The sequence below is a fragment of the Carya illinoinensis genome, chromosome 1 (genome assembly GCF_018687715.1).
Source record: "Carya illinoinensis cultivar Pawnee chromosome 1, C.illinoinensisPawnee_v1, whole genome shotgun sequence".
Lineage (NCBI taxonomy): Eukaryota > Viridiplantae > Streptophyta > Magnoliopsida > Fagales > Juglandaceae > Carya > Carya illinoinensis.
Genome location: NC_056752.1, coordinates 3,232,970 through 3,242,920, shown reverse-complemented (window position 1 = coordinate 3,242,920; position 9,951 = coordinate 3,232,970). Strand labels below are relative to the sequence as shown.

At 32.9% G+C, this 9,951-nt stretch overlaps 1 protein-coding gene across 4 annotated transcripts; it reads left to right on the top strand.

Moving 5' to 3' along the window:
- The first annotated feature begins 665 nt into the window (after positions 1-665).
- Positions 666-5,343, top strand: LOC122306057 (phosphoglycerate mutase-like protein 4). Of its 4 annotated transcripts, none has more exons than XM_043118437.1 (8): positions 666-981; positions 1,073-1,151; positions 1,546-1,596; positions 1,708-1,818; positions 3,065-3,196; positions 4,363-4,423; positions 4,773-4,858; positions 5,006-5,343. In XM_043118437.1, the coding sequence occupies exons 1-8, from the start codon at positions 764-766 to the stop codon at positions 5,087-5,089; spliced, it is 822 nt and encodes a 273-aa protein (XP_042974371.1). In that variant the 5' UTR covers positions 666-763; the 3' UTR covers positions 5,090-5,343. The 4 variants fall into 4 exon arrangements, with proteins under 4 accessions (XP_042974371.1, XP_042974362.1, XP_042974353.1 ...); XM_043118428.1 differs by having other exon boundaries at positions 667-981; positions 4,363-4,438; XM_043118419.1 differs by having other exon boundaries at positions 669-981; positions 4,773-5,343.
- Positions 5,344-9,951: the final 4,608 nt, after the last annotated feature.

Below are 9,951 nucleotides of genomic sequence, written 5' to 3'. Positions count from 1 at the left end.
ACCATTAAAAGGTAATTTTTTTTTTTTTTTTATGTAGATCCTAAATTTACACAAATTAATCATAAATATTTGCACAAATGTACACGCCCAAAAACTATATCCAAACCCCTTGTTAGAATTCATGGTTTCATAGAGGAAATCTAACTTATATGCTTCAGCCAGATGGAGTGGGCATTTTGACAAACAAGTTGTGAGAACTCCATGCCCACGGCCCAACGATGGTCGAACTCCCCATAGTATAAGGTCATGTGTGGATACTATCAGAATTTTGCAGAATTATCAAGATTTTCAAAACTTCTTATAAGTTGATTTCCAAACATCACCTAAATATAAAATATTTTTTAATTTTAAATTCTCAACTTTTTTTTATTTAACTATTACCTAATCATTATTTAAATATAAAAGTAATACAATTTTTACAAACTTTAAAATAAGAATAATATTAAAAATTATATTCAAATAATTTTTTCATCTTTTAATTTTTTTATTTAATTTTTTTATCTCTCATTTTCTAAAATTTAATAAAATATTTCTACTCAAACTAATTATTTTACAGAAAATTATTATTTTATAAATAGTAATAAAAAAATATTAAATAATAAAATTAATAATAGTGGAGGCCCAAACGGAGCCTACAAACAAGTTGTGCAGAGAACTCCGAGCCCACGGCCCAACGATGTTGAACTCCTCGTAGTCCGAGACGTAACGGAAGCAGATTCTGGTTCTAAAATCTCCCGGCTGAGATTCAGATGAATTCGAAGTTATGATCGTACTGCGCATCCGGCGCACTGCAACTACGCCACTCCTGTCTTCTCCTTTCACTTCTTCACAGCCTATACACCCCCCACCTCCAAGCTTGACATTACCCGTAGCTAAAATCTCTCTCGGATTTAACGGTGCAGGCAGCTTAACCTTCACTCGTCGTCGCACAAATCATCAACCAAGAACGGCCAATTCCTACATGGCCGGGGTCGGTTCCAGGTCCGATCCGACCCTCGATTAGAAGATTGTTTTCTTCTCTATCTGTCTCTATTTTTTTTAGCTTTAACATTAAAGTTTTGATCTTTTGCAGCGTCGTAAATCCAACTTATGCCGAGATAATTGTGGTGCGTCACGGTGAAACAGACTGGAATGCCGATGGAAGAATTCAGGTCCTTCTTTCTTCTTTTCGGAGTTCAAGGTGTAGAAAACTGGCTTGGTTGAGTTTTGAAAAGGCGCCTGCTAATTGGTTTATTTTCTATTTGTATGAGCACCTGTATGTGCCGCTTTTTATTAAAGTAAAATACAAATTTATTATTGTTCCGTGTTCTATAAAAGTTGCGTTCTTTCGTATTTCAAGATCAATATTTGTGTTTTATTTACGAAACTTTACAATTCAAATGGAATTTATATAGGACATAGATCATAATCCTAAAAATCCCATTTCATGACCCTATGATTGTTATATGGTTTTCTTATCAATCCTATATTTAGAATATATATATAGCGGTTTTGCCTCACTTTTTCCAATATTTCTACTTTTACAAGCAACGCATATTTAAACAGGGACATCTGGATGTTGAACTAAATGATACTGGAAGACAACAAGCAGCCACTGTAAGTTATCACCTATAGATTTTACGCGCCTTGGTTTCACCTCAAAAACCAAGATGGTTATGAGCCTTGTAGAAGGTTCTCTGTTTTCAACTAATCTTCTTTTTCTTAAAGGTGGCTGACAGACTATCCAGGGAGCCTAGCATCTCTGTTGTATACTCTTCTGACTTGAAACGAGCTCTCGAAACTGCACAGATAATTGCGGCCGGCTGTGGTGCGCAAGAGGTAAGCATCGAGAAATTACTTGCTTGAAAATTCATATCATTTCATTTTAATTACTAGAACAGGTGTGAGGAGATGATTGTGTTGGTTCAATTCTGAATCTTTGATTATAGTTGTGTATACAGTAATCACTTTTAGTCATTTTTCTTTGACCTAATCAATTTTACTATGGAAAGTATTATTTTGTACCACACACATAGAGGCCTAAAGAAAGCAGCATGAACTAATGGTGTTTTGATGATCAACTGAACTAAATTTTCTCGGTAAACTATTTGGGGCTCTCCATGGTTTAAACTCTAACTCGTAGAATCATGGTTTTGATAATCAACCCAACTAAACATCTTTCATAAACTTCTCGAGGATGGCCTCATTTCTACTGTTGTGCTGTATGTTGGGTCATATCGTTTGCTATAATATGAGCGAGTACTTTCTTGATTGGCATATCAGACTTGAACCACACAATAACAACTAGGGTAGTCCTTGAACCATCTCTTCTAACTGCTCGTCGTTTTGTAGTAATTTGGGTCTCTGAGTCCTTATGAGTATTGTTTTCTAATTTGGCTGAGTATAATGTCTAATATATATTTTTTCTTTATTAAGAGGAGGGAGGGGGAAGTCTTTCTTATTAAAGGTGTTTAGATGAATTTTGTCTGGAATATGATACTGATTCCATATGATTGTCTTAATCAACTCATTACGCAGCTATAGAAATTTATTATATGATGTTTTTTATAGGAATAAAGGTGTTTCAAATTGAAGGTAAATGGCAATTAATGGTAAATAATAGATTGGTGTAAACTGCAATAGATATCTGTTGTAATATTAGACTCAATAATCGATTTTGTGCAGCTAGAAGTGTCAAATAGTTTTGCTGATAAAGTCTCTCGGTGTTTATAAGAGTGACCTAGGTGAAAACCACGCCTATATGGGTGTAGATTAAATTATTTGTCACCTTCCATTGTATGGTCCATAATGCCCTTCAATGACCCCATCTGGTGGAAAAAAAAAAGGTATTGTTTTGTGTTATACCCTCTCAATTTTTTGTTTTCTCTCTTTCATTTATTAGTAGTGATAATTAAAATATTGCACATCTTGTGGAGTCTGGCAATTGCCATGATATGACTGACACAATAAAATTATGCATTGTGAGATCATCAATGACCTAGCTCTCGAGAAATATGCTTTTCAGTGAATTAAGTGATCATAATTTGGAAAATAGAATGTCACGTTCATTGAATTTTAATTTCAGGTTATTAAAGAACCTGACCTATGGGAAAGACACTTGGGGGATCTTCAAGGCCTTGTACTACGTGAAGCTGCAAAACTTAGTCCTAAAGCTTACCAGGCTTTTCTAAATCAAAGGACAGATCAGGAAATTCCAGTAAGCACTTTGTTTGTACTTTAGAGTTGCATTGCACTATGTTGGGGAGAATGGGTCAGGCTAGTCCTAACTGGTCCCTTTCAGCTAAAAATCAGAGCTTGATTTTTGACCTACCAACGCAGATGAAACTACATACATATATCCATATGCGTCCTTGGTATTAATATTTCTTACTCCTAGGACCTAGGAGTTGTCACTTGTCTCTAGAGTTAAGGGCCTTGTTCTTGGGGTGTGCTCACCCCAGGTCTAAGGTTTGAACCTTTGGATGAGAAAAAATTCTAGGGGCCATGTCCCATTGGTGTAAAAGCCGATGATTTACTTGATCTATGTGATGTGGGCCGCGAAATTTAACCTATAAAAAGACATGTTTTGTTTTCATGGTCTCCAGGCTTCCTCTTCATAAAAGAATATTAATGTTTCTCATGCTAATTAAAGTCGCAAAATCTATCACAGATTAGGCATCTGGAGGCATTTCTGATATTGTGTTTAGAATGCTGGAATATTTCTTAAACTGTTAGGCATGATCAGTCCGATGACTTGGGTTCAAAGGGAAACTGGCGGACAATCTATATTTTGAAATTGCATGCTAATTCTTCAATGGTCTCATATATCTTGGCTGGATCAGGTCAGCAGAATCAGCTTGAGATTTGTGCGATACAAGTTTGTGGCCAAGTTTTATTGGGATCATTTATGCTTTTCGACCTCAAGCTTGGATTTGTTTGTCAACTTTAACTTCCTAGAACTGATTGAACGTGAGAATCTTCCAATGCAAGAAACAAGAATTGGGACTCACTTAACCCTCCTCTCGCTTGCCCTATTAGACTATTAGTACTTATCTAACTAGTCAGGTCCTCTTCTGCATTTGGAGGGAGAGCAGGGGGGAGTTTCAGCAAAGATTTAGCGTTCTGATATATCTAGAATACTAGTAGACAGCATAACTTTTTGGCTAATTTTGTAAACATTTTTCTTATTAGTAATGTATTCCTTACGATTGAGCTTCTCTTTTCAGCCTGACTATTAATGTTGTATGGCATGTGCTAGGAGAAATAATGAAATGCTTGGAGAAATACGATTAAATTAATTAGTGACATTGAATGTGTGTGAAAAATTAGTTTTGGGAAAGACCGAAAAGTTATTGCACTCAATCCCTCTCCATTATAATACAGGGTGGCGGGGAAAGTCTTGATCAACTTTATGAACGTTGCACATCATCATTAGAAAGAATTGGTAAAAAGCATAGAGGTCTTTTGTATGTCATTAAGGTTGTCTCTACTTATTACTTTTCCATCAGAAGTTTACAGAAGTTTTAAAGGTTATGTTGTCAATATTTTCATTACAAGTATGTTCCTTGCCCTTGTTCATTTTTTGGTTAATGTATTTAAGTGCAATGCTGTGCACCCAAACTCTACATCTACAATTACCTTAACCATAGCATAGTTGATTTGAACTCCCACCACTTACTTGAGTTTGATTGGGGGAGACCAATAGAGCTTCAAAATCATTGGGGCTGTATTCAAGTATTATAAGACATTGAAAGTTGAGAAAGACCAGTTGTAAACAGCTTTTCTTAATGTAGGAGAACGAGTGATCGTGGTTACCCATGGGGGAGTTATCAGAACACTGTACAAGCGAGCTTGTCCAAATGGAAGGTCTCGAGGGAAGGTACTGAATACATCCATCAACATCTTTTGCTTGTCAGACAAGGATGAGTGGACCATAAAATTGTGGGGTGATGTTAGTCATCTCGACAAAACAGGATTTCTGGAGTCGGGTTTTGGTGGGGACATAACTTCTGGTTAGTTCGTGCAGAGTGTGCTATATCATTTCGCAGTCGCCTATATTTCAAGCATGGCTTTAACCAAGATTGAAACAACTATTTCGAAGCAGCATTGAGCTGGACTTCTACAAGGAACTAAGAACTCTGCCATTATTGAATGCTCAAGCAGCAGGGATTTTTTGGCCCAAATATACCTAGAATTGGGATTATCATTGTTAAGTATATATTTACTTCTGATTACTGTATTTTCTTATCAAAAGTATATTTCTGTCATCACTGTTGTTAAGATATACTCAGAACTACTAAATAATGATGTGATGATGATTTATCTTTCTGCAATGGAAATTTTTATCAAAACATGATTTATGCAGTTGTGAATTTGTAACATTGACTTTATGCATAAAGTTGGCATGGCGATTGCAGTTTATCAAATGCAAGAACAATGGATTGAAAGGGAAGGATCTATAGGTCTTGTATACATTTATATGGTACGAAGTCATGCCCCATGACTCAGCACCAGCACAGCATGGTAGCAATTCAAGCATAAGATGAGACTCTTTAAGTGTCGCACATCCAGCATCGGATAGGAGTTGTGATACGTATTGGAATTGTTTCTTAAATTGGATGCCTCTTGTTCAAATTTCTGAAATAGTCTTTTAGGGAAGCTAAGTAGTAGCAGTCAGTATCATTTCGCTCTCTAGTTTCACGTCTTTGTTGCTTGTGTTCCGGAATGGTAAAGTTGATGCAAGGCTTCTGTCAAACAGATCCTGGTAAGCCTCCTGTCTCACTCGCCAAATATTGGGATCATGCGGATCACCATGTTCATGATTTATATTCAAAATTACTTGAGTCAACTTTTATCCGAGCCATTGAACCCAAACTCAAATTTGTTTTTTTTTTTTTTGCCCTTTTGGCCATCTTCCCAAGTTGTTTCATCATTGCATGTCACTTTCTCTTGTAGAGATGAGTGTGCAAGCGTGTTCCTAGACACCATTGTTATGCGCAAATGGTCTGTTCCAAGATTGATAATTTTACGTGCCTTTAGCTTTGTAGAGCAGAAAGTTCAGGGATGACACGTTATATTTTATCCACTTTTAGTTTGGAATTAGATCACCCAAATCATTCGATTCCTAGAGCTATTGAACATAAAACTAGTATATATAGTTCAATTTTCAACTCAATTATCTACAAATCAAAAGGTGACTTTGTTTTAGATATGAAAAAACCATATCTGATAATATATATATTCATACTGAATTTTGTGACAATTTCTATTCTTTTGTTCGACATCAAGTAGTAAGTTAAAAAAAATAAAAATAACCCACACACACACACATATATTTTAAACAAAATATTAATAAATGAGAAATGATATTTGCAGTCGTGATTGTGCAAGCGGCGTGTAGTCACTTTGAAAAAAATGAATTAATATGGGACCCACATGAAAAAAAAAACTAACTTTTTAATCGTGGACTCCACTCTTTTTCAAAGCGATTACGCGGCATTTGTAATTCAACGACTGTATATAGCATTGTTCTTAATAAATAATTCTAATATTTTTGACAAAAAAGTAGTGACTTTCCGAAGCAACCTAATATAACATGATAGTTTGGGCTTTGCAAGAAAATTATACTCATCACGGTTCATGGAATGAAATAAAAATTCTCCCCAAAAAATATAACCTTCAAATATATATATATATATCCATCAAAAGGTTATAAAATGGAAAGTGATAAATAAATACAACCATAATTGCTATCCTTTCGGTTATTTAAGGCCTCGTTTGGAAGTTTGATTGAATTGAGATCAACTCAATTTAGTATAATTTTAAACTAAATCTAACATTCAAACACCTAACTCTCAAATCATTAAACTTATATTAACTTAAAACATCTTTACACATGAGACCCACAATCTTTTTCAACACAACATATCTTTATACGCAGGACTCACAACCTTTTCAACTTCTCATAAAATACATTTGAACTTATCTTAACATCTAAACTTATCTTAGACGGACCCTATAAAACTCAATCCACTACTATTTATAAAAAAATTTAACACATCTCGATTCAGATCAGCTCAGCTCAATATCCAAACGGGTCCTAAATAAGTTTAGGGTTAAGAAGAATCAAATAATTTATTATTATGGACCAATTAATTCAATTCTAATTTTGATGGGTATCATACTATAAATAAGATATATATTGTTGAACAATTTATTTGCTAGCATACTTATTTAATACATCACAAACACATCGCTAATATGGAAGCCTACACATCCGCTAGTATGAAAAATATGATCATGACTCGAACATTTTATGACTATTTTGGTCCCCACTAGAAGTAACGTGACTTGTAAATAGAGCATTTCTTACTAGTTTGATCTCTTTGTTGAAAAAAAGATGACAACAATGCTTTTTTGGAAACCCAAAAAAGAAAGCGGAAAGCAAAAGATGTTAGGGTTAGAGTTCAGATCGAGTGTCGCAATCCAATCATGAGATTGGAATATATGGGGGAGCAGTCGAGAAGATTTGCTCTCTAATTTCATCTCTTTGTTGCTTGGTTTGCATGTCATATCGAAGTCGATGCAGGGTGTCTGTCAAGCATATACTCATAGCAAGCCTTGCGTCTCATTCACTAAGATCTTTGGATCACTTTCACAACCCATTAGCTATCAAGCTCCTCGTATTGTTTCCCATTTTTAGGATTGTATTTCAAAAAAGAAAAAGAAATGATTCTTGGTTGAGCTACAAATTTGCCATTTTTTTCTTTCTTAATTTCTTTCTTTTTGGCCATACTCCCAAAAAATAAATGGTTTGTTTCATAAAATTGTAGTGCTTTTAGGATTGTATTTCAAAAAAGAAAAAGAAATGATTCTGGGTTGAGCTACAAATTTGCCATTTTTTCTTTCTTTCTTTCTTTTTGGCCATACTCCCAAAAAAGAAATGGTTTGTTTCATAAAATTGTAGTGCTTTCTTCCATTTCCATGCATCAAAAACCAAGATTTCTTTGTGTGTGGGTGTGTACTTAGCGGGGAAGGACGGGAAAGGACCATGGTGCTATTAAGTGCACTCAATTTTAAGGTCTTTGGAAGCCAAGCATGCGCACAATGCGTGGGCTAAAGCTCGTGCATTATTAGCTCGTACAACTTTTTGGGTGCATAGATAGTGAAATTCCACTCGTTTTCTTTTCTTTTTCTTTTTACAAATAAGATATTTATAAATAAATTAGTAGATACAAAATACAAATTTGATATGGTGGAAGTCCCTTACAATCTTACTAAATCTAACATACATTATAACATAAAAGAAAAAGAACAAAGGGAGTGATTGGAGCCAAAAAAGTTAGCTCCCACCCAATTCCTACAAGAAGAGACTGTTTAGTAACGGTTTTTAAGTAGACTAACGAGTAGACTATAAAACTGCATCTAGAAGCCATAGTATAGAAAGGTGTTATGCAACGTATTGGTCTAGACTGACTGGAAGTAATTATCACATTTACTTTCATTCGTTTTCTTTTCACTTTTTTCAAAAATATTTCACCTCTCAAAAATTGATATTTATATAATACTATTTATTCTTATTATTTTATTTACAATAAATGATAATTGTATTTGTAAGTGCCTAAATACCGCGTAATTATTTAAAAATAAATAAATAAATACGAGACCTATATTAAAAAAATAATATTTTAATAATAGATTTTATATTTTTTTTAAAACGATTATACGATATTTACTCACTCCATAATTATATATATCATTACTATATTACAAAATAATATTATATTTAAAATTGTACAGATATTTGACCTATTTCTTATATTTATCTTTCTATTATAAATTTTAGATAGAATTTACGAGATTCTAACTTTCCTTTTAACTTGAGAAAAGATAGAATTATGGAAACCAACTAAATATATTTTTTTGGAAAAATATAGTTACAAGTATAATTATGTACTAATCTATGTACTAATGTGATGTGATTGATCAAAAAATATATTTTATTAAAAATAGTATTAATTTAAATTTTAAGTATAAATAAATCAATATCAATACATAAATTAATACATGACTGTATTAGATGGTCAAACTCGATGTTCAATCATGAATATGCCGCTAAAAAATAGTTAAGTCAGAAAGGAAATTATAGGATTGAAGAACAGATTATTAATTTTAAAATGGCACTAACAATGTTGTCAATTAAGAAAGGGGAGTTTCAGTGTCATCGTCGTTATCAACATCATTATCATAATACAAATGCAAGAACAATAACAACGGTATTGCTTTATCACTATCCAAATCAACCCTCCCAAGTTAAAAAGATTCGGTGCGGCTACTATACCGCTTGGAGCACATTGCTGCGCGTGTCGTTACATTTTTTTTAATATATTTTAATCACTTCTTTAATCATTAACTATAAAAAAAAATATATTAAATAAAATATATATTTATTTTGACTTTGTGTTTATCTATTAAGAAAATGTTGATTTGCCGCCCCACTTGTAATGTCACAGTATATTGATTTATTTTTTATATATTTAATTATTTTTATAAAATTAAATAAATTATTTTATTCATCATTTATATATCATATTAAGAGATTTTATTTTTAAATTCAAAATTTAAAATTTAAGAAGGTACGAAACACAATATTAATATATTATATATTTATTATTAAAAAAATAAAAATAAATATGGTGATAAAAAAAATATTAAGTAAAATTATTATTATTATTTTAATGTTTTTGCCACTTCCTGCCAATCAGAGACACCGTAAAATCAGAGACACGACTGTCTTGGGTGGCTTCCACGAACAAAAAATAATATTTTATAAAAGAGTTTTACTATATATAAGTACAGTTACACACTAATCTATGTATCAATATTGATTTATTCAAACTTAAAATTTAAATTAATACTGTTTTTAATAAAATTTATTTTTTAACCAATTATATTACATTGGTGTACAGATTA

What these genes read in the sequence shown, in the direction of transcription:
- LOC122306057 (XM_043118411.1), top strand. Translation starts at nt 764, where the DNA reads ATGATCGTACTGCGCATCCGGCGCACTGCAACTACGCCACTCCTGTCT. An exon ending in ATGGCCGGGGTCGGTTCCAG is followed by an intron (nt 982 to 1,072) that starts GTCCGATCCGAC and finishes GATCTTTTGCAG; the next exon opens with CGTCGTAAATCCAACTTATG. An exon ending in AATTGGTAAAAAGCATAGAG is followed by an intron (nt 4,439 to 4,772) that starts GTCTTTTGTATG and finishes TTCTTAATGTAG; the next exon opens with GAGAACGAGTGATCGTGGTT.